General features: G+C 33.1%; 1 protein-coding gene across 7 annotated transcripts in view; it reads right to left on the bottom strand.

Moving 5' to 3' along the window:
* The window catches only part of LOC127793925 (4-coumarate--CoA ligase-like 9), a 29740-nt gene extending 9825 nt beyond the window's left edge, over nt 1-19915 (bottom strand). The window contains exons 1-7 of one of the 7 annotated variants that reach the window (XM_052324723.1): nt 18700-19914; nt 17750-17939; nt 14068-14213; nt 13893-13960; nt 11185-11287; nt 10684-10821; nt 9778-10008 (exon numbers count right to left, since the gene is read on the bottom strand). In XM_052324723.1, the coding sequence (XP_052180683.1) occupies nt 10690-10821; nt 11185-11287; nt 13893-13960; nt 14068-14213; nt 17750-17939; nt 18700-19878 (1818 nt within the window). In that variant the 5' untranslated portion in view covers nt 19879-19914 and the 3' untranslated portion in view covers nt 9778-10008; nt 10684-10689. Of the gene's footprint in view, nt 1-204; nt 757-9777; nt 10009-10618; nt 10822-11184; nt 11288-12570; nt 13753-13892; nt 13961-14067; nt 14214-17749; nt 17940-18699 lie in introns of those variants that run through there. The other 6 variants (XR_008021511.1, XR_008021512.1, XM_052324722.1 and 3 more) reach the window with 6 other exon arrangements.
* Between the last annotated feature and the right edge of the window lie 6338 nt (nt 19916-26253).

Genomic DNA, 26253 nt, shown 5'->3' with positions numbered 1-26253 from the left:
TTCAGTAAATTACATATATAGATATATAATATTTTGAACATCCTATACTCATCTCTGGTAATCCTAGCTCCGCGCATTGCATTAATGTTCCAGAATTCAATGAACAAATTTAAGTTGTTTTCAGTCTGATAAAGGAAATCAATTTTCTCGTTTTCAAAGCAAAATAACGGATTCCGAAAACAGAAGGCGTTGAGGATTACTCACACGGATTTTCCGAACATAAAGGTCGCCAAACCGGACCATATGGCCACGGAACCAATCCACAAAAAGCAGCTTCCGGGCACCATACTTCCTGAGATTATGCGATACGCAGACAAGAGAGACGGCAGCGAGAAGCGCTTGACCGGCCAAGACCTGGAATTCGAACGCTCTGACCTGGTACTTCTCGCAGTTGGAGCAGTAGGAGTACAGGATTAAGAAGAACGGCAAGGCGACGCCGACGACGGCGAAGGCGAGCCACGAGAGGACGGAGGTCAGCGGCGAGTACTGGCAGAAGCCGAGGAGGCGGAGGAAGGATTCGAGCCTCTGCAGGTGCTTGTGGAGCAGAGCGTCCTCCGATTGATGAATCAGAGAGATTCGTATTGAAGTCTGCTCCGCCGATTGCGGCGGTGGATCTTCCATTAGGACAGGACCGTAAGAGAAAGAGGAGACGCCGAGCGTACGAGTAGTAGAGATTCGTAAACTTTTCTGCTCTCCAAAACGAAGCAGACTGTTGTTTTCTTCCGGAAAGAGAGAGCGCAGGCTTTGCGGAGAGGGCTTTTTAAGGAAAGCACCAGATGGTCATGACATTGACAGAGAAATTCAATAAATATTATATTTAATTAATTATTTCACCGTACCTACTGACCCTTGTTGGTAAAAAAAGCACTCATATTATGTAAATATATAAATCATTTTATTATTATAATAACGGTAACGTGATCGATCGATCGGCCTTCCATCTATAAAATAATGGTACATAAATTACTTACACATTTACTTAAGGTTTTTCAAAATGTTCCGTTTTCATTAAATTTATCGTTCACTTCCACTTTAAACCCCTTCAAAATTCATGTACCTTAGGAAAATTCTATAGTTTCTTTTCTAGACAACTGCCTTTTAGCATTATTTTTTGGACTAATAGCAGCAAAAAAAAAAATCAAACATTATCACATTTTTGTAATCTAATTCAATCATTTTAATTTTGATAATTATATACTGATTTAATCAATTGATTGTAATTTTATCTATGACTTGAATCCGATTCGAGTGATGTGTGCCTTTGCTAATATGACATGCTACTTGATATTTTAAAATATTAATATTCACCCGTGCGATACACGAGAAGTGTAATCATAATAAATTTAAAAAATAAATTTTAATTAATATTAAAAAATTCATATATTAATCTTGAAAATATAATATCTTAAATCTTAATTATTAGTATTGAAAAACCTATGCATTAGTCTTGTATTAAATTAAAGATAGTGATTGATTAATTATTAAAATAAAATTATTTATTATATTATATATTTATTTATAAATTATAAATATAAATATAAATTAAAACTTATGTGAGAAAGCATGGATTTTTCAATGTTAATTAAAAATTTACTTGAAATTTTTAATTTTTGATCTTGAAATTTAATTTTTGCAGTAATAACAAAATTTTAAAAATATGAATTTTGACTTATTTTTCTTTCACTATGTATTCATTTTCTTCGTCTTGCAAATATGATATGTTAAAGCTTAATTAACATTGAAAAATTCATATATTAATATTTATTTTTTAATAATTGAGGAATTAACAAAAAAATGATATTATAAATATTTTTGATTAATAATATTTATAAAAAATATTTATTTTTAATTCATTTAGAAATTATATATTTATACATAACATAATTAATAATTTAAATTATCTATTCAAATTTTCTATTAATAATATTTATTTAATTGATATTGAAAATTTTCAAAATACTTTTTAGGAGGTCTCCAATTATTTTGGAATAATAAGTACTAAATGCAAATTATTTTTATTTTATACAAATGAATACCCCACATAATGGGATAAAGACTGGATATGTTGTTATTGTTGTTTTTATACAAATAAATAATTTTCTATGACTTAATTAATAGTTTAAGTTGTCCATTCATATTTTTCAAAAATAATATTTATTTTTGATTGATTGAGGGATTAATTGAGGAATTAATCAAAAATAATATTATAAATATTTTTAATTAATTGATGAGAAGATTAATTGAGTTTAAAATTAAGTTATAAATAAATATTATAAATAGTATTGAAAACTCATGTTTAATTTGTTACTTTAATTATTAATTATTACTATCTTTAATTTAATGCAAGTTTTAGAGGTAAAAAATACTTTGATAGACTACTAGAGGAAAAAAATGCTTGGCAAACTATTTAATAATTAAATATTTATATACACATCATAATGCATTGAAAAATTCATACTTAGAAGTTAAATAACTAAATATTTAAATGGGTAGATAAATAATATAAACATTATAAATTACTTTTAATAATTTTTCAGCAAGTAAGTCGAAAAAACTATAAAAAATCAATATAAAAATGATCTTCTGGCTATATCTTGTGTAATTTTTTGGTGTGTATCAATTCCTGCAAATTAAGAATTACTTACGTGCATATATATATTCATCTATTTAATTTTGTCCATAACAAATTATTTACTAACTAAATATTTAATATACACATAATAATGTATTGAAAAACCCATGATTAGCATTGAAAAACTCATGTATTGAAAATTTTATTATTAATTTTATAATAATTATTAATTACTACTACTTTTAGTAATAATAATTTAATTATTATTAATGCAAGTTTTGGGGGAAAGTTTTTTTTGCAAACTATCATATTTTTATAATAATAATAATAATAATAATAATAATAATAATAATAATATAAAGATAAAAATAATTTAATTATTATTAATACAAGTTTTGAGGAAAAAAATTCTTTTACAGATAATTTTATTTTATTATGTGTATATTAACTAAATATTTAATATACATAAAATAATGTATTGAAAAACCCATAATTAACATTGAAAAACTCATATATTAGAAAATTTATTATTAATTTTATAGTAATTAATACTTTTAGTAAGTAATGCAAGTTTTGGGGAGAAAAACTCTTTGTAAAACTATTCTACTTTTATATATATAAAAATTTGAGTGAGTCTCACATTGATATAAGTAAAAAAAAAAATGATATATTAAATATACATATATATATGCAGATAGAATCTGCGGGCAAGAAATGGAGCGACGATGACGAATGAAGAGTTGGCATCAGCAACGACGATGAAGGAGAAGATAGCAATTGCGACAACAATGAAAGAGAAGACAACAATGGCGCTAGGTTAGAGGCGACGATGCAAGTCGATATGGAAGGAAGGAGTGAAGATGGAAAGAAGATGCAGAATTGGACCGAGCAAACAACAATGAACCTAGTTTGGGAGCATACGCCTCTAGTTGGAACTCAACAACGTCAACTTCCCACAATATCTACTCCATGTGCTAGAAGGGAACATCGTGCATGATGGAGTTCTTCCACGGCAACAGCCTATTGTTCGCCCGGATATAATTCTCGTACCGAGTCTTTAGTCACACCAACTTTCAGATCGGCCTGCCTAGTACCTACTAGCTGGGGTTTACCAAAATATTTTACAGCATATCCTCTACTCGTGTCTTTTCTCTGTGTATATATATATATATATATTTAATATATCATTTTATTTTTTTTCATATGTGTCAACATGGGGTCTACCAAAATATTTTAAAATGTCAAGTAACATACCACATCAACAAAGTCGCACGCTTCTCAAATCAGATTTTGATAGTGGATAAAATTGCAACCAATCGATCAAATTGGGATATAATTGTCAAAATTAAAACATTTGAATTAAATTACAAAATATAATAAGGTTCAGTTTTTTATTGCTATTAACCCTTATTTTTTTATTAAAAAATTAGATTTACATATTGAAAAGATGAAATAACTACAATGTAAATAAATCTTGAACAATTACGTACAATTTTATTATTGTAAATTAATTTAAAATAAAAATATTAAATTTACCTTTCAGTGAAATAATGTGATGCCAATTAATAATTTGAGAAAAAATAAAACCAGAAAAAGTGAGAAAACATAACTATTAACCATAGTAATTAGTCTCAAAACCTAAACAGAATCCGATGTTCTCTCTGAAAAAGTACAAATGCTAACTAATCCATAAGCTAAGTAAAATTTATTTTATTTTTAAATTAAGAAAGCTAAATAATTTACAATTTTTTGAAATTAGAAGAAGAAATATAATGTTTAAAAACTTAACTAAAAACCATAGGAACTTAGGAAGAAAAGCAAGAAGATTAAAATAATCGTGTTTTTAAAAAATTCAATCAAAAATCATATTTATTGAAAAAAAACAGAAAATTTAATTATTTAAAAATTACTTTATTTTCACGATTCAAATATAAATTGAAAACTAATTTGCTTCTATAATTCAATAGTGAATTAGATTTTTCTTAACCTATGGATTAATTCACTTTTGCGAAATTTAGATTATGCTTAATTTAGGGACTATTATAGTTAGGATTGTTATGTTGTCTAGGTCACGTAATAATATGTTGCCTAACATGGGTTTGTAGGGGAGGTGTGTGTGGGTTTCACCTGTCCTTTATAGCGCTCACACTTCCCTCTCAATTTGTTCATATCGAGACAAATATTATATTGTCCGACGCAAATAACATAATATTTTCACTACTATAATTAGTAGTTATATTTTTTATTTTTTCTTCTCAATCAATCAAATCACTTAATTTTCTCTCTTTAAAGGCAAGTTGAGTATTTTTATTTTTAATTAATTTATAATAATAAACCTAGGGCATTGTGGCCATTTACTTGACATATAAATCTACCTTTTTTTTTTGGTCAAAAAATGATATGAAAGAGAATTATAAAAAAAAAATAAAGTTGTAAGAGGTTTAGGTATCTCCAATTTTACAAAAATTTATACAAAAATAGTCTATCACGTTTATCGAAGGTAGAGAAAAGTGTTATTTATGTTACAAGTCTAAATCAAATAAGTTGGGAGCTCTTAGGTATCCAAAAATCAACTATAAGGTGAAGTTTTAGATTTTTAAAACCATAAAATGATTTTTTTTTTTTTTTGGTCAAGTTACAACTTTGCCTACATTTTCTTTTATTTTCTTAAGTTGTGTTTGTTAGATATAAGCCCTTAAGACCAGTTCTAGTGACACAATAGGGCTTGATCTTGTAATTCTTTAAACCTTATTTAATGGCAAGTTTTATGTTTGATTGAAATTGCAATATGATTTAAATTGAACATACAAATATCCTTTAGTATAATAAGGAGTGGATACCATTCTTAATTGTTAAGAATAATCGAGACGGTTAATCCACAATACGTTATACTATAAATATGTTCCTGGCCATAGAGTTTCTAACTTGGATAATTAGTAACTCGCAAAGGCTGGCACATCGTCTTCCTCCTTGTTCGGTATAAGATGCCGAAAGACAAGATTGGTGGGTCTCGTACCACTCTGTATAAAATACAGAAGAAAGACGAGTGGGTGCTCGTTATAGGAACGAGTTCACTGAACGGGACTATTAATATTGAATCACATGGGTTTTATCTCACGGGTCAATGATTTAATATTAACTACGGATTTGCATTAGTCCTTAGACCTGAGATGACATGGATATCTGTGTGTTAGTGGATTAGGATATCAGCGATATTATATGGTTGTCCTAATCAGGGATAACCGTACGTATCTATGTGCCTAGTTCAGTGACACACGAGGTATGTGTGCATCAGACATGGAATCTATCATCTCGAGATATACGAGGAAGATATCCTATGCGATCCAGTGGTCACTTGACGATAAATCCTTGGCCGAGGTAATATGACGGCGGAATTTGGACTCCGTAGAGGTTGTGTCATATTAGTCAAGTGTGATTATTGGATTTGGTCATACGACGAGATCGAGAGATTTGACCTACTGACCGTGATCTCATATCTCGTCGGGATATAGTATGATAGAGGGACTGTATTGCAGGACACCGTAATGTAAGGTTCACATTCCCGCTTCACATTAAATTGGGTAATCATGACATATTGCTAGATGTCACTCGTGATTTACGAGAATTAATAATTGATTAATTCTCGTTGCCAGTTTAATTGTGAACCCAGAAAGTCCCACCCAATAGAAATCGTTTTTAAAAGAAAAAGGGGGCAAATTTAGTAATTATGGAATTACTAAATTATAAATGCAATTATTTAAGAAATAAGAATAATTAAATAAGTAATATGATTATTTATTTAATTATTAATTTGGTTTGGGCCTTTTGCTAGCACCTAAAGCCCGGCCCAATAGCATTTAGGGTTTTAGGGTTTCTTGTTTATAAATATAACATTAAACCCAAAATCCAATCAATCAAGTTAGTTGAATCAAAACGGAAATTTTAGAGAAAATTTCCGAGTCCCCTTTTTCTCTCAAGTCTATTGAAGTCTTGACGATTTCGGGTGGACCGACTCGGCATCTCACGCGTGGGAGATATCAGGCGGGTTATCGGCAACGAAATCAGATTTCGCTTCGAGGTAACTTTTCGTTTTATGTCTTCGATTTAACCGTAAGATTTGAAAAACGTGATACCAATAAAATCAGATTTTATTTTCCGCTGCGTATGATCAGATCAATGTTTTCTAACAGTGTTAACTATTTTTTTAAATTTTTTACCATAAAGATATTATCACAAGTATATATATTTTTATTAAGTCAAAAAACAATTTAAGTAAGTTTTAGTATGATTAATAAAAAAATGTAATGCAAAGTGAACATTTTGACCAGCTAAATATATTTTATGTAATCACTCCTAAAATAATTTTATATATTAAGGTATTTTTATTAAAATGAATAAAATAAAATTATGTCAAAATAAGGTTGAAATATTTTTAGATTCAAACCATCTAAATATTAGATTTGTTTAACCGTCTAAGGTTTTTTTGTTGGCTAGTTAATTAAACTATTTGGGTATTCAGAGTGGTGCTTTGGCTCCTCCTACGATAATGGCCTCATTTATTACAACTTAATTAGAGAGATTATAACTTCTAACTTATCATATTATAGTTTTTAAAACTTAGAATAAGTTGTGAACTTGTTTGCTATAATTTCTCAGAAGTTATAGTTAAGTAGTTGTGGTGTTTGATATCATAAACTGTAAAATAACTTATTTTTGTATAATTATCCATAATACCCTTAGTAGTTATAGAATGATAATTTAAAATTTAATTAGTGTATATGTATAAGTTTCAAGTGTTATAAAAAAAATAATTAGAGTATAGAGAGAGAGAGGGAGATAGCGAGAGAGAGGAAGAGATCTAAAAATGGAAATGGCGGCGGAGAAGAGAGACCCTTGATTGTGTGGACATGAGGGTAATTATTTGTTAAAAATATGGACAAAATTGTCACAAAAATATCATTAAAATGTAAAAGTTTAAGTAGAAGTTGTAGAAGTTGGGGTACCCTAATTTTGAAAAAATCAGCTTCTATCCTTTCTGAAAGCTAGTATAAACTATAAACTAGAATTCTATAAATTAAAACAAACACTACATTTCCACTTTTTTGAATTTAAAAATTAAAAATTAAAAATTAAAAATTACAACTTTTAAGCTGTAACAACACAGGCCCAATAACATCTAATGCCTCACTCTCAAATTTACTAAAGTTGTTAAACTGGTTAAGATTTCACTAAACATCCATCCCACAAATGGCACCAAATCATTTTGGCGCAGCGCAGTCCATATGGAGTCACCCACCCCAAGGGAATTAAATTTTAAATAATGGGCATGTTTGTTGTAGTTTAAAAGCTGTAACTTTTATCTTTTAACTTCAAAAAAGTTGGGATGTAGTGTTTGTTTTAACTTATAGAATTCTAACTTATAACTTCTACTAGCTTTTAGAAAGGGTAAAAGCTGACTTTTTCAAAGCTGGGGTACCCCAAGTTTTACAACTTCTGCTTAAATAATTACATTTTTATGATAATTTTGCCCTTATTTTTAACAAAGAATTACCCTCTTGTCTACGTAATCATGGGTTTTTCTTCTCCACCACCATCTCCATTTTCAAATCTCTTCCTCTCTCTCGTCATCTTCCTCTCTCTCTATACTTTAATTAATTTTTTTATAACACTTGAAACTTATACATATACACTAATTAATTTTTAAATTATCATTCTATAACTATTAAGGGTATTATGGATAATTATACAAAAATAAGTTATTTTACAGCTTATGGTATCAAACACCACAACTACTTAACTACAACTTCTAAAAAACTGCAGCAAACAGATTCACAACTTATTCTAAGTTTTAGAAACTATAATCTAAGAAGTTAGAAGATATAATTTCTTTAATTAAGCTGCAACAAACGGGGCCAATATATTGCGACAATACTTTATAGTTTATACTAAATACTACATCAAATTACTTTTTATTATTTTAAAAATGTTAATAACTAAAGAGTTATAATATACATACAAATTTATAAATTACAATACATAGAACTTTTAAATAATACTAAGACGGATCTAAATTTATAAATTATAATATGAGATGTTAGAAAGAATTAGAATTAATTTGTCTAAATTTTAATTTCTCAATTTTAAATATTTTAATATACTCACACACACACACACACACATATTCAATGCAACAAACTAGGTGTCCACCATGACATTTGACACAATATACCTAGAGATGATAATGTGTCAGGCTAACTCCTTTGACGTATAATATAAATTAAGGTACAATTTAATGTATTAGTGTCTCTTACATTAAAAGTTCCACTCACACCTATAATTAAATGTGTGAGAAATTTAACCTTAATATCTTAAAACACATGAAATTAAAGTAGTCTGATTTTCATACAAATAAGGATTTTAATATTCCAATTTCATGATCATGATAAATATTTTAAAATATCAAAATGCCAATAAAAGTAGTCTTAATCATATTAAATAAGGTAAGTGTCACTATTATCTTAATTCCTAACATTTTGACTCAACCTCAAGATTTCATGCATGCTTGATGAGACATTGTAAATTTATATAAAAAAAAAAAAAAAAGCATCCATAAAATATGCAAAGATTGAATACTTTTTTTTTTTTTAACGAACTATCATTTTGAAAATACTTTTCTCTAACCTAATAGTGAAATGTAATTCTCGAGATAATATTTTTTTTGTGATTTCAAGTTACAAACAGTAAAATCATGCTTTAACTGTTATTTAGGTGAAATCAAATGTATATGTAGTGATTCTGCGCATTATCAAATATATTAAAAACAATGCTTATATTAAAATATCTCAATATATTTTTATTATTTCAAAACTTTAATAAAAAAAAGAATTAGGATTTATAATTATAGATTTAGACAAATTACATCTTATTTTATCCTTAATTAGGCCTATTAAAAATTGCGAGAATACATTGGCCCGAATCTAATCTATATATCCTTAAAAGCAACCTCAAAAAAAAATTTAAGAAGCTTTTGAGCACTTTGCTGTTTTTTGCGTGTATAATTTACGTACAGTCTGCACCATTCTAATAAAGAATTGGACTATTTGGTTTATGTGCTTCTTCTTTTTTTCTTGTTTCCAAATGGTTGTTTTGTCTTTTTCATGAGTTAGAATGCGGGGTGAGAAGTCCAGATGATTTGAACATAGAAAATGTGAAGCAAGCAGGCAAAATGGCCGTTTGCATGGCTGTTACAAGAAAACCTTGTACAGATTGCCTAGGAGAACAAAATAGCTAGAAGAATACCTTGGCCTGGGTCTGGGGGTATTGTGTGGTAATTGCTATTTGCAGCGAACATGATGCATTTATTTCGTGGCTGTCAGCTGGCGAAGAGGTCTTGGGAGGACATTGATCTTCGATCATAAACAGAAGAAAACTCAAGCCTAGATCGCATACCAAAATTTATTTTCATTTCCTTCTGAGCTCAAATTGTTCTTAAGAAAATGGTACACTATAATTTTTGTAACCATATATAGCTCATCCTACAAGTATAATAGAGAGCCAAATAGCACCTTAAAAGACGGTAATTTATTCGCAATCAAAATCAGGGTACACAGAATTTCCCCCACACTTACTTTCCCCAACATTCTCCATTGTAACGGATGATAGAGAAGTGCAATCTTTTATAAAATATTCGACTTAACATCGTATTAGCACTTGTTTAGATTGGCCAACATTAGTTTCCAAAGATCATAATTCAAGTACCAATTTTGTTACTTTCCGAATTCAAAATTACTATGTTACCACGTAAATTCCTAAGAGTTTGTATGAGAGAATGAAAAAGCGTCTCCTATTTAGGAACTGATAGGAGTGCAAGCATGGAAGGGATGGGTAGCCATGTTTGAGCACCTACCTTGTGCTAATTCTAGGGTGAGATCCAAAATAGAGCCTTATTCTGAACTTCATCCAAAAATCTAACACATTAATTCATTTTTAAGGAGATGCCACCAGAAGAAGAATTATTCAGAAAAAAATGGAGAATAAGACGATATATTTCTTTTACTAAACGATTTCGTATTAACTATGTGTCCAAGTTGTTTCAAGTATACATGTAATACCTTGGATCATAATCTAGAGGCGGCACCAGAGAGAGCAAGAGCATGATTCACCAGCTCTCTTCTTAGGATCTTTCCAGCCGGAGATTTTGGAATAGAGTTGATAAATTCAACCCGTCGAATTTTCTTGTATGGTGCAACCTGCAACAAAAAGGTAACCACCAAAAAATCAGGAGAGACATTTGAAACGAGCATTATAACACAGTTACATACATCGCCACTTACACTTGGACTATTTTATATTCTGTTTTCAACATCCTTACAAAGCCAATCTAGTTAAAAAATACTGAGAGCTCTAAATTCCTATTAGCTGCGCAATTCAACCTTTTATGGCAAATACGCCACCATTTCTAGCGTATCCACAGGAATTTTAGAATATTGGATGCCATGGAACTGTTCAGTCAGCAACTGGAGCTTTTCTTGAGTCTTTGAGGTATTCAGTGCACAATTGTATAACGATAAAATACCAATTAATGCTGTTTAAGGTTATTCAGAAGGACGTACCTGTCTTTCTATAAAATCCATAACTTGAGCTTCACTAATCTTGCTCCCAGGTGTTCTAACCACAAAGGCCATGGGAATCTGCCCTGCTTCTTGATCAGGATAACTGTTCCCGAGTGATGCAGAAAGACATGATTTGTTGACAATATAAGGATCAAGTCAAATTCCATGAGCAAGCCATAAAAATTGTAAAAAAAATAAAATAAAATGAAAAGGGAAAAAAAAAGAACAGACTAATATTGTGTGTGCAGATAATTTAATGTTTATTATTTTGGCTTCTGATGCAACCTACTTCACCTCAAAGCTATGAAAGAAGTACCAGTTCACCTAAAACTAAAGATTTGCATCTCAACTGTTGATTTGTGTGATTCAAAATTGTTTAAATGTTTTGTCATTTACATTTTGATTTATCAAATCTGATTGCATGCTATTATATGAAATTGAGATTCATATTATATTCATTTTATTTGAATCTAATTGTTATGCATATTCTGTTGATATATATCATGTGGGCCATTGGTTATATGTGGGCTGAGTTTATTATGAGCCGAGCCCCTGCCCATATGCTTTTTTGTGTTGCATTTGCTACTGGCGCAGCCCATTTATCGATCCATTTGGCTCTGCTATAAAAGGACAATCCGATGCTCTAATCTCCAGAATGTTCTCATTATCTCTCTTGCACACTCTTTGAAACCTTAATCGGCGCCTCTTGAAGCAAGACACATCCTGGGAATCATTCTCTCTCATTTGATCGATTCTTTGCTTCTATGGTAAAGATCAGTTGGTAAGTTAGTGTTGCTTTTAATCTCTATGTTGTTTTAAGCGCCTAAGGCGTGAGAGATTGGTAGGCTGAAAAGAACAGATCCTAGACCTTGATCTTGAGATCGGTTTGAACAGATCTATGCTTGTTCTCATTTTTGGATTTTGTTTTCAGTTGCTATATTTGCAATACAGTTTTACTTCCTTTTGAAATCTTGTAATCGGTTGTAAACTTGAGATTTTAGTGGATTGATTAGAGGCAGAGCCTCTGCTGTGAGTAGGATCTATTGATCCAAACACGTATCTTGCTGTGTCGCTATTTGTGTGTGTGAATTGTGATTGTATTTTTCGTTTCTGTGTTCTTGTTTACTGCGCTTGATCTATATTTGGCCGAGAAATAGGTTGGATCTAAAACCTACATCAACATATTTTCATTCCATGTTGATGAAACATTCAATCTAAGGTTAGGTGTTAAGGCAGGAGAGACCTTATCTCAAAAAAAAGATAGGGGAGGACAAATGGGTGTGGATCCCTCCAATATCATATGGAGTTGTTACTCTTTATAACAAAGGTAGATTAGATTTCCCTTGAAAATCTTTGTTGAATCCAAGAGTTCCTCCAAGGGGAGCCTTTTATTTTTATTTTTTTGGACTAGTTCGCTTGGAGCCATTTTAAACATCTAAATCTGAGGAAGTGGGGTCAAATTGTAACTAATTGGTGCTATTTGTAAAAGGATGGGGGTCAATAGATCATTGAGTTCTCCACTGGGTAACATCGTCTTGTATGAAGGATCTTTTGTACTCTTGGGGTTGTGCTTGCCCAATTAGGAGGTAGAAAGAGTTTCTGAACTGACCTCCCGTTTGTGCGTGGCATATTTGGTGTGAGAAATAGGAAAGTGTTGAGAGAAGGATTTTAACCATTTTAGTTTGTCTTCATGGTGAAGGTTGTACCTTTTTCTTTGGGTCTTTCATACAACTTGAAAGCTCACTTTGTAATTTTTTATCAGGTTTTCTTGTACAGGGTCCCCCCACCCTTCTCTCTCCTCTTAAGGTGGTTCTTTTAGTGTTTCTTTATTACTTATCCAAAAAATAAGTACCACATTTAGAAAGCAAATCCATGTTAGATAAATTGAAAGAAAATTGAAAGAATATATCAAATACGAACTTGCGTTAGAGAGTCAAAACAACCAAGTCTAATGTCAGATAAATACGCAACAAACATGGTAAAAAAACTCGTGTTTGTCTACTAAGAAAAACATATATAGATGGATCTCATAAAACCTAGCTCATGAATAATTAGAATCGTGTTATTAAGCAATAATAAAAAATTGAAAATAAATAAATAAATCATTGCAGAAGAAAAAAAAAAGGAGTGAATAGGGATTTGTGCTGTAAAAAAAGTCATATTAGTTGAAACTCGTAAGCAATAATTTCCAATCTTGCACAAATCTAACTTGATATTGCTACATTAGCACATTTAGCTATATGACAAAGTTTGGGAATTATAAGCGAGAATACAACTTTTCCTAAATTTTCCTGTGTCCTCAAAGCACGTATCTTTATAGGTACAATAAAATACAGACTAATATAGAGATTACATGGTAAGAATGGTCTGCCAAAAAAAGGACATTCGTAATACACAAGGCTCCAAGCTTTGTGAGGTTCAGGGCGAGGATCATTCCAAGTCTCACCTAATTCATTCAACTAAAAGCAAGGAGAAGAAGACTGGGGGACTTTTAGCATGAAGCTGAAATTCAGATCACACCAGTAAGAAACAACACAAGCCAGTAGTGCATGCATTAAACTGTCACATCTGATACAATGAGAAAAAGTACATAAGGTCCAGAAGTTAGAATGTGTGAAAACATATATAATTTGAATTTTACCAAGATAAAAAAACATATATAATTTCCTACATATGTTTATAATGCTTAAACTAGATGAGATACATACGGAATTACAGCAGCATCAGCAATTTCAGGATTTGACATAAGTAAATATTCCAACTCAGCCGGGGGAACCTGCAATTTTTTAAAGGATTTTATCAGAAAGGCAACTCGGTTGCAGTAAAATGACCTTGAAAGAACAAGTTACAAGTCAAAACTGTGTAAACAGAGCAAGCAGGCACCTGATATGCTTTATATTTTATCAATTCCTTTAATCTATCAACAACATAGAGGAAACCATCGGAGTCAAAATAACAGAGATCACCAGTCTTCAACCAGCCATCTGAATCCAATGTTGATGCAGTGGCTTCATCATCATCAACATAACCTATTCGTTCCCATCATGCTCCTTATCAAACAATTGTCATTTCAAAGGCCCAAAGAAATAACACGATAGTGAACAAAGTAATAAGGTAATAAAGAACAAGTAAACAAGTCCTTCAATAAAACTCATATCTAGATTTTGAATTATTTCTTTGAGGATCTTTATGATCTTTACTCTAAGATACTTAAAATTTCATAAAAATGATATTAAATTATTCTTCTAGTTGTTTCAACTACTCTACATAAAGCAGATACGGTAAATATATTGAGCCAAAAAGAATCTAGGCACAACTTATTATTAACAGGCTCAAGGCTTAAAAAGAAAATGTCAATTACAAATTTCTTATAAGATACTTTGAATTATTTATTTCAAGATATTTAGCATTTTAGAAAAATGATAACAAATTTTTATTCTAGTTGTTTCAACTACTCTACGAAAAGCAGATACAGTATCTAACTAAACAGAAGCTAGGCACAACTTATTATTAACAGGGATTGATGCGGTCACTGTTTCCAACCAGTCCTAAAACCAGGTCAGAGACAAGATGGAGGGCATCAGTTCAAGAGCCAGTCCAAACCGGTCCGGAAGACTTCATAATTTTTAGGTCTTCTATTCTACTTCATATGTTTTAGGGTTTTATCCTATCAGAATTTTAATTAGTTTTTATTTACAATAATGCCATGGGATCGCCGAACACTATAAATATTCATTAGTTAGGGTTTGTAAACAGTTTTTTTTTATTCAATTCTTCAGCAAGACCTATTCACTTTTCTTCCCTTGCCCGAGACTAAGTTTCGGTGATTGAAACTTATTGCTTTGAGAGTACCATTCGTGTGTTAGTTCTTTACACACGCGTTACACGCTGCGTCAGATGATATCAAAACCATTAATCAACCAATCAAATGGCCGACCTTGACAATAATGTAGCAACCAGCCTTGCAATGGTGATCAGGGACTGGTGGCAATTTGGAGAACAATCGAAGAACAACAGAAAATAACTCGTAATATGCAGCAACAATTGGAGCAGATTAACAACCAATTGGGGAGTCCGATTAATCGAGTATGGATTAGCACAATGGTTACTACCTCGTTCAGTATGAGGATATCGATGGAAAAATGGTGTGCTACGTGCCACATGACATGAGATATCGCTAGTAAACATGTGGGTGGTCGTTGGGGAACGATCAACTGAATGTGACACCGATAACTGACCACATGGCTAGTAGATAATGGTCGAGTCATCAAGTTGTGATAGTATGTTGATCCTTAGACTTGAACCGACACAATTGTTTTGTGTATTGATGTACGGGATTTGTTAATGAGTCGAACAATCTAATCAAGAGGTGAGAACGTTCATCTATGTGGTTTCGTATTGCCGATTTATGGAAACATGTGTTGGGAATAGGATTCATCGCCTTCGTCGGTATTTAATGAGGTGAACATTTTATGTGATCCACTATTGATGTGATAGAACAGTCCCTGACTATGGCAAATTGAAAATCAAGAAAAGTGTTTTCTGAGACATCATCTGATCATATTAATGAGGTCTGACACATAATTATTGAGTTTGTGAGTTTCTTACTCTTATTCCATGGTTCTCACTCAGTCGGGACATTAGGTGATGAAAAGATTATACCACATGATAATCGTCAACTGTAATAGGTTCACTTGAAGCGAGATTTCACTGTCATGAATCACTGTTAGGCGCTATTCAGAAACTCTCGGAACGTAGTCGGGATTTGGAGAAATTCCGATGATGGGTTAAGGGGTTGACTCATATCAAAAAGGGTTTCGGTGTTATCTAATTGTTAGTAGATAGTGAATCTAGAAAGTCACACACCATATAGTATTGTATTTGGTATCAACATCGTGTGCCTGAAATGTCTCTGGAAATGATTGGTCAAAAGTTGACCCTTGACCCCTCTGTCAATAGTGCATAATACATAGTAATAATGCATAGTGCATAACACATAGTACATAGTGAAATTGGCTGATTGAATTGAATTATTGGGATGGTAGGGCGGCTAACGTGAGAAGAAATCAAATGGGGAGAAGAAGAAAATGGGGGGAAAGGGTAGAAAATGTTTTAAATAAGGCAGAGGCAGCGTCTGCCTTCTCTCTCTCCTTCACACATTTCTGTTTTCTCTTATTTCTTATTCCTCTGAAAAATCATAGAAATTATACATATAATTGTTACGTGTATAATTTCAAGACACGGACACCGATGATACGCAGATCCTCTATCTAGTATGGGAAAATGTGCCTAGAACGGTACCTTGTTGCATATTAGATGTGGACCGACTAGGACCACCACATCTTGAGATGGATTCATTCTTAGTACAGAAATCATTTTTGTACTCCATTCTTACATCGGACAACAGGTATAAGATTTATTTATGTATTCAATTGTTGAATATGCATATTGATTAAATACCCAAACTCTGTATGGCATGTATATTATATTCCGCTACGTGTATCTAATACACGATAAAAATTTCATTTTTGTTCGTACCGTTGTACTAGTTATTCACTTCAGTTTCAACTACTCTACATAAAGTATATACAGTAGATCTATCTAACTAAACAGAATCTAAGCCACCTTATTATTAGCAGGGCTCAAGTCTTAAAAAAAGTCATTAATAGAAATAGATGTGGTAGCATGCATCTTTCTTTAGTTATGCATGTGTAAATAATTTAGTTGCTGAGACCTTTATGAAAGTTAAATTTTAAACCAAGATAAAACCAACAAAAAAGAGTTATTTAAGGTAGAAATGGCCCTGATCAAAAGAAAATAAGAGTGATCTGTGGTCAAGGTGAGTTCTCCTGTCACCATAATAAGGAACCAGTAAGAGCTGCAGGTAAGAAATACAATAATGATGCATATTTGGTCAAATAATTCACTAAACTATATTAACAATAGATCAATATCATCAATGAGAAACTAAACATCTCACCAGCAATGACTTTAGACCAAATGGAACAAAACCAAAGCATGAGCATAACTTCAATCACCTAGGTGAAAGGATGGGACAGGAAACATAATATAAAACGGTAATGCTATTTGTATAGTGTTTTGATACTCACAAAATTATAGGTACTTCTTTAAAGAATTAACAACACTTCTTTAAAAATTATAAACATTTTTGCTATGAATAAAAAGTGTTTTTAGTTTTTAAAAAATAAACAATTTTTACTATGTAAAAGGGTTTGTAATTTTCAAAAATTATAAACACTTTTAATTTTTAAAGTCTTTATAATTTTAAAAAATAGTTGATAATTTCATGAAGAAATATTATTAATTATTTGAAAAAATACTTATAATTTTGTGATTGTCAAACACAGTGTTCAAATAGCATTACTGATTATAAAATACCAAGGCACCATGAAGCTTGCGAAGTATGACCTAAACAATGTGAGCCATCAGACTGTCTAATGCCACAAAAATCTGGCCTTGGATGATTATTAATGGTTGTCTTAATGGGATGCATATCAGAAGTTTGAGAGAAAAAAACAAAAAGTTACAGCCCTATATCCATCACCTTTCATTATTGAGGGTCCTCGCAACCATAGCTCCCCTCGTCGTCCAGGAGGGCAGGCCTCACCAGTAACAGGATCAACTATCTTGGCCTGCAGGCCCTCAGCTACGCGACCGACAGACCCATATCGCTTACCTTCATCCGGCTCGATCATACTTGTTCCCACTCCCGCAGTTTCAGTTAAACCATATCCCTGACAAAGCAACTAGGTAAAACAGGACCAAAAGTAGCTTAACAGAAAAGAGAGCACCCCATTCTGATCCCAATGGTACGAGTTCACAACAAAAATAGTTTGTTTTTCTTTCATAAATTAATGTCGTTAACTCAATTATAAAGGTTCTGATTAACTATATACTGACAGCCATTTATTACAACGTAAGACGGCAAAAACACCCGTGGAGAAATTAATAGCGAAACCATCATGCGATGCAAATATTAAATTTTATATGATAGAGATCATTGTAATATGCAAATGTGCAATTTTGGACTGTTCTACCATGTTGCATGGTCATATGATCACCCACTCTCCCCGCGCATAAAGGAATGCACATTCTAGGATTTTGCAAACAAGAAGGGTAAAAGCAATTGCATAAAACTTGTCCACATTTGGGTGATTTAATTAAGGGATTAATTTTTCAACTTCTTATACAGTAGATAACCTATTTGACAAAGGAAAATGGCACGAGATACTGTAATTTTTAATAGAAGGGAAGCAGCAGGATTTTCACTGGCTTTGTTGAAACAAGTAGTTTTTAACCTAGAGAATATTCATATAAAACTACCATGCTCCCAAAGTGGATGATGAGAATGTCCCTGGTCCAATAACACACAGGTATCCAGCATTTTTAAATCAGCCTTTAGAATTAAGCAGCATGCTATCAGCATCAGCCAAAATAAGGATCGTTATTTCCAGATAATAGGCCTTCAAGACGTTCAAGCCATTCGCCCTATACCTGAATTATCTCAACTCCGGGGAATCGTGCTGTAAACTTCTCGGCTACCTCTTTCCCAAGTGGCGCACCACCGCATCCGAGCATCTGAAGCGAGCTGAGGTCGTACTTCGCCACCAGCTCCGATTTGGCCAGTGCCACCACGAGCGGCGGCGACACCGGCATGTAAGTCACCCTGTACTTCTCCACCGCCCTCAGCATTCCCTCAAAATCAAACCTCTCCATCAGAACCAGAGTCTCACCCGAGGCAGCCGCCCTAATCAGCATGAAGAAACCAAACACGTGGAACAACGGCACCGTGAACAGCGCAACCGGATGCGGAGCGTTGTCTTCACGCTGTCGCCGGTTATAGTAGAATCCGGCAACCAAAGAGATGAAGTTACGGTGAGTCAACTCGACGCCCTTGACTAGGCCTGTCGTGCCAGAGGAATACAGTATCGCCGCCGAATCTGACTGCTCCACTTTGACAACTTGGTCCAGATTACATTCCTTTTCAGGAACCTTCAACATGGCCTCAAACTGCGACGAGTCAATAAGGACCGTTCCGAGAGGGAGAGAGGGCAGTTTCCCAGCCGTAGACGAGGTAGCAAAAGCGATTACCGGTTTGCTGAGCTGAACCATGCGAGCAATCTCAGACTCGGAGGATAACGGATTAGCGGGAGAGACCTTAACTCCGAGCGAAAGGAGAGCGAAGTATATGACAGGAACGTGAATGGACGGAGGGGAGAGAACGAATGCCGCGACATTTTTGGAGAGGGAGCGTTGCAGAGAGAAGGCTAGGGCCTTGGTGCGGCGGAGGAAGTCGGAGTAAGTGAGGCGGCGGCCGGTGGCGGAGTCAATGATGAAATCTGTGGTGTCCGGCGGGGAACTGGGGGCAGAGTCGTGGAGGAGGGAGAAGACGTAGTGCGGGACAGAGAGGGGCTGGGAAGGCGATGGAATGAACACCTGCGGGCGGAGGCTGTGGAAGGTCTTGGTTTCGGAGCAGAAGCCACTTCGTGGATCGATGGTGTGATTCGTAATCGTTTCTGCCATTGCAAAGCTGTTGTCGACTTTATCGGTCCCGGAGGTTTTGCCCCGAGAGAGAGAGAGAGAGAGGCGTGTGGTTGAGGTGGCCCGAAAGAGAGTAACGACAGGAGTTGACAGCGCAATAAAATTTGCAGAGCCAGGACTCACTGTATCCATCCATGTATTTATCAATCAATATCAGCTCCCACCCTCTCTCTCCTCCGATGAAGCACACGCGGTGTTGGGCTACTTCATCTAACCGCAAGGAAAATAATTTCCTCACGACTCTCCTTCTAGAGGCCGTTTTGCTTACCCTTTTTTTTATTAGAGTTTTTAAGTGGGGCAGCTATTGGTATACAAATTTTATAATATTTAAGTAGATAATATATTTTTAAATTATTAGTTAATAATTATGTATTTAATTTATAAAAATTAATAAATTATCTTGATAAAAAAGATTAAAATAAATATAATATTAAATAATATAAATAAAAATTATAAAAATTTCATTTTTATAAAAAATTATAAATTAATTTCTAAATATTAGATAAATTATATATATTTATTAAAAAATATGTTAATACAATATATATTACATCTTTTTTTTAGATATTATCATTAATAAATATATATATACAATATATATATTTACAGTTACGGTCGATTGAGGGATGCTCGATAGAGGAGGAGGCGACAATCGAGGTTGGAGGCGACGATTGATGGCGACAGTGATGGAGGGTTGACGGCATTAGGCGACAAATCTAGATCTAGAAAAAGGACCGGTAATGACGTGTTGCAGCGACTCCAATTGGGTGACAGCGCCAACGACGATAAAAGGCATAAGAGATGTTGGAGAAAATGATAGGAGAATAGAGTTTCTGATAGTAGAATGGTATTTTTCTTGGTCAACGTAGCAGTTTATTTTGCCAAAATTGGGGTACTAGCTTTTCCTAAATGCTGTTATAAGAGCTTTTCAGCCATATAACATTTAAGCTAATTATTCAAACTAAACGTTTAATCACCAAAAACTACATAATTTATACATTATTTGTGCAACTTATAAGCAGTCAAACCGTTAAACCAAACAATCTCTTGGTTGTTTGAGTATTATGTGCTAATTATTTTATTAAATTTGATATATTTTTTAATTTTAAAAATTACATAAACTATCTCAATCATTAAAAAATTTAATAAATTAATCCCTTCTTTGTAATTTTTTTTTTTTTTTTTGCCATTTCTTTTTACCTGTCAATATCGCTATCATCCCACTTGGCTCTTTTTATCTGTCATTAAAAAAATAAAATAAAATTAAACAATAACAATCATTGCTAATCGCTTCCACCAGGACTCGAGCCCTTCTACATTGCTCGAAGAAATTAGGATAATGCTACACGAACGTAATCTTGGACAACTTGGTGAACAACCCAATTTCTCATGATATTTTGATATCAAAATATCATGATATTTTATATCTAAAATTTTGAATACTCGCCCAATACGTTCTTTATCCTTCCTCCCCCTCACTCACTCTCTCTCATTCCCCTTCTCCCTTACCTCTCACATATCCAGTCGCAGCCCGCCTCCGCCCACGCCGACCTCCACCCCCACCCCCACCTCTGTTTGCCTTCGCTCGAGCCCGCCTCCGCCTCTGCTCGAGCTCGCTTCCGCTCCAGCCAGCCTCTGTTCACCTCCGCCCAAGCCCACCTCCGCTCAGCCCGCCTCTACCTGAGCCCGCCTCCGCCTCTGCCTCCCTCCCTCTCTCTCTTTCTCCTTCCCCCTCTACCGACGCCTCCATCTTCTTGCTTTCTGGGCCTCCATCTCCATCGACGCATCTGCCTCCACCATTTGCCGCCGACACCTCCATCTCCACTCTCTCTCTCTCTCTCTCTCTCTGTGGCTCACAACATATATACAAATATATAATATATTTATTAAAAATATATTTAAATATAATTTAGGTTAAATATATATATTTTCTAAACAAAAATATAGACTAAATAAGAATAAAAATAAATAATATATTTTGAGTTCAAATATATCTTTATGTTATTATTGATATATAAGATAATTATAAAATACATAAAATTTTATATTTTGTATAAATGATAAATAAAAAAATATAATAATATCATCATGGATATAAGAATATATTTTTTTATTAAAAGTAAATATTATCATATTATAGTTTATAGTTTGATTTATATTTTATAACTTAAAAAATAGAACAAAATTACAAAATAAATTTTTAAAAATAACAAGTCAAATTATACTCTTTAAATTTTTTTAATTTAAAGAAACATTATGAATTTCACTAAAAAAATTTCCCAAAATAAAGGAAAAGTCAAATATGTCTATGAGAATTGCATCAAATAAATTTTTTTTTTTTTAGTCCACTATTCTCTACTTGTTCAGAATAATAAGTTTAAATAATTTATAATTTTAATTATATTTTTTCTCTTTATTATTCATACAAAATATAAATTTTTATGTATTTTATGTATAAATAATTATGTATATTTATATGTTATTATTTTATTTCTATTGCTTGAATTGAAAGATTAAAAATTATCTGTAAAATTATATTAAATCTTAATATTATATTTTACAAAAATAAAAAATTATATTTGAAGTTAAAACAAAATCTTAGGCTGCTTATACAAATAATATAAATAGATAAGAAAATAAATAATATGTAAGTAACATATAATATCATATATATCATATATTATATATATATATATATGTTAGTTAACAGAGACCCAAAGAGAGAAAGATGGGCACTGAAATGGCCGGACGTCGGCGGAGGTGATTGCGTTGGTGGCAATGACGGTGAGAAATGAGAAGAGAGTGTTAGAGAGAGAGGGGGGGAGAAGGAAAAAGAGAAAGAGATGGAGTCGTCGGTGGGGGCGAGGCGGTGCGAGCGGATGCAGCGGATGTGATGGTGGTCTGACTAGCGCTATGGGAAGGGGGGGAAGGCGGTCTGTGGCCAGTGGTGAGAGCGAGGCGGTGCAACCGGAAGAGGGAAGGGCGACGGTTGACCATGGTCGATTGGATTGGGGGCGACGGCGATGCTCATTGCAGTTGAGGGGCAAGGGTGGATGCTGTAACTTGTAAGGGTGAGTTTGAGAGAGATAGAGTGGGTTTAAGAGATGGTAGTTTTGAGGGAGGGAATGGGTTTAAAAATGAGCGGGTAAAGATAAAAATGAAAGAGAGAGTGAGAGGTGAGACTGAAAGAAAGAGTGAGGGTGAACTTGTCTTTTACACTAAGCGTTAAATATGTAATTTTACCAGAGTTGTTCAACTTTCTGTCCACCATTACGTTCGTGTAATATTATCCAAGAAATTATATCGAAAATTTACCAAAGTCAATTTGGTCTGACAAATTTACCCCTTACCCCTCAATAATATTACATATCTGCCATTAATTAAAGAGTTGAACGATTTCTAGCCTCATTCTTCCACTGTCCTCTCTCTCTCCTCCGCGACGTGCGTCCCCTCCATCTCTGGCGTGAGCCTCCTCATTTACACAGTTTACACAGTTTGGGCCAGATTGTCTCATTGTGACATTATATCATGTTGGTTCAATTCATCTCATTACCTTAATTATTTTATGTCATCTATGTTTGCTCAAAATCTTGCCTCAACATTGCCTTTTAGCAGAGTTTTGAGGCTTTAGATTGGATGAAGTGGTTGCAAACGCAAACATGACAAATTATCGACATTTTTTCTCAACAGTAAATGAAAGCAAGGATAAACAAAAGCGATTCTTGCATTACCTTAGAAATTTTTATCTAAATATTTCTTTATACACCCTGCTGCTTTGCGAAATTTGGGTAAGTTCCTTCCCCATTTTACAGCAAGAGCCCAACTGAGCTAGCTCATAGCTAGGCATTTAATGTGATCACTCAAAAATGAGGATAGCAACACCCGGCTGATGCACCAAGAAAAATTGAAATTTCGCACCAGCTTTTCAACCAAAATGAAAACAGACTCTAAGCCTAAAACCAATAGGATCATCATCCAATCCGTCAAGCAGCATCTTCAGCGGCTGAGCTGCCATCATCTTCCATCTCTTCTTCATCTTTGGGAGATCTGTTGCAACATTTTGAGTAGCCGCATAAGCACCTTCTTCATTCCCAAAATTCCATCCTACCATGAAATTTCTTCCTTATCCCACGACATTACCATCATTCTAACAATCACGAGTGCCAATGTTTACCGGATCTCCTTTGCAGTATTCAGAGGAGATATTTGAGGTCCATATGAAACTTTCACTACGGAGCACCTTTTTTTTCAACCCCTTTAACAAGGTGAGGCAAAATTGAAAATACCAATATGGGGTCTCCAATCTTGTTATTGAAAATGGAGGACGAACAAGGGTTGAGCCCAGGAATATGCTGATGAATTCGAGTGCCAAATGTGGGGATTGTTCCAGAAATCTCCATCCCTCAACAACAGTTTGTCAAGTTGTTTTCAATGTTTATGTCAACAGGTCGTCGGCGATGAGGAAGGAGAAAAAATGAGGCAGTCGGCAAGGAAGAAGGAGGCGTGTCTTTGGCGAGAGGCCATCAAAGAGGAGGAAGGAGAAACCAAAAGACAGTTGATGAGAAAGAAGGAGACTGCGAAGCTGTGCTTGAAGAAGAGGCGCGTCTTTTGATAAACCCTGCTCCGAGTTGCTCTCAAGAATAGCGATATTTTGACAATCAAAATATCGCGCAATATTAGCTTCGGTAATCTCTCGGTATGAGATATTCGGACAGTATAGAATTTTCCCTTTGAAAATATGAATGCCAATGCCTTGAAGAATGCAAATACCACTTGGTGTGTCACCAACTTATAATGTAAGGTGGTGGGTTAAATCTTCCAACGAGGACAACTCTTGTGGTTAAATTGGTCCTTTTAGGATTAAGAAATTCTTAATGAGTTTTAGAGGTAATCATGTTAGCATAATGATTTTGGTGTCTTAAATCAATTATTATTAGTGATTAAGCTAAATTTATAAATATATTTATGCCATTATTTTTTTTTTGGTGATAACATATTTTATAAATAAGATTACATAACTGATAGGATATGCCAACAACTAATTTGTTTGAGAAATAAAAATTTACATAACTAATAGAATGATTTGAATACACAAAATAAAAAAGAGAAAGAGTAAATTGCTCTCACCTTCTATGGTTTGAGTTCTTTGTTCAAACACTTGTTATGATTTTTTTTTTTTTTTAATATAAAGGTCTTTGTACTTTTTATTTATTGAAAAGACACTCTTTTGTTAACTTTGAACATTGGTGGTGTTAATACATAATTAATTACCTAAACTATCTATTTAATTATTTTTTTGATTTATCACAAAAATTTATTAATAAAAATTGGGGTGATATGAATTAGTATAACCGCTAAATTCACTTAATTGTAGGATTTAGATTTATTTTAATATTAAGTGATTTTAAGGTTTATATTTATGTATATTACTTTAATTTTTATTAATTAAAATTAAAAATAGACTAAATTTTAAAAAAATTAAAAATTACAACAATAAAAATAAAATAAAAAAATTAATTTATTATAGAACATAAACTTCAAAAAGTAACTTGTAATTTATCGCAATATTAATATATTAAAATGTTAAAAAAAGATAAAAGTATTCCTCTTATTAAAAATTATTACAGAAGAAATGGGAGAAAGGGCAACAAATGAATAGAAAAAAATATTTTTTTTGTTTTTATTTTAAATATTTTACTAAATTAATATCAGCATAAATTATATTATGATTTTTATCATTTTTCTTGACATAAACTCACAAAATTAATAATATTTACTTAAAAATTAATAACGTCTTTATACAAACTATCAATTAATAATTTTAATTTTTAAAATATTGGTGATGCTTGAAAGTTGCAAATACTTTTACATAATAAAAGATATTATTAATTTTAGGAGTGTGTACAAGTACAACTAGGGTAGGACATATCGTTACCGAAGTCGAAAAATCCAGTGAAAGGACCCTGCTCTGCTACATGTGTAAACTGCGTTACAGAAAAGGAAATCCTATTGACAGCTCGACAAATTACTTTTTACAGTTCACTTCATATAAAATTATGTATTAATTTTTAAATTTTTATTTTAATCCCAGCTCACTACCTCCTTCGACCACCGCCTCACTTCTCTCTTTTTCTTCTACACCATATACACATATACACACACAAATACATATACCATATATATATACACACTCACACATATATATATATACACACACGATTTTATGGTAGCCGCGGCCATGGAAGCTGACCCACCTCGCGAAGAGAGAAAGAGTGGGTCGGCCCCACACCGCGAGGTGCGAAGGTTCCATGGTGGCGGCCACCATAAAATTGTGTGTATATATATATATGTGTGTGAGTGTATATATATATAAATGTGTGTATGTGGGTCGGTCATGACTGACCCTCTTTCTCTCCCTGCAAGGTGGGTCTGCTTCCATGGCCACAGCCATGAAATCATGTGTGTGTGAGTGTCTATATATATATATGATGTATGTATTTGTGTGTG

The sequence above is a fragment of the Diospyros lotus genome, chromosome 2, assembly GCF_014633365.1.
Source record: "Diospyros lotus cultivar Yz01 chromosome 2, ASM1463336v1, whole genome shotgun sequence".
Classification (NCBI taxonomy): domain Eukaryota; kingdom Viridiplantae; phylum Streptophyta; class Magnoliopsida; order Ericales; family Ebenaceae; genus Diospyros; species Diospyros lotus.
Note: the sequence above shows the minus strand (reverse complement) of the source record. Positions and strands in the feature narration are given on the sequence as shown.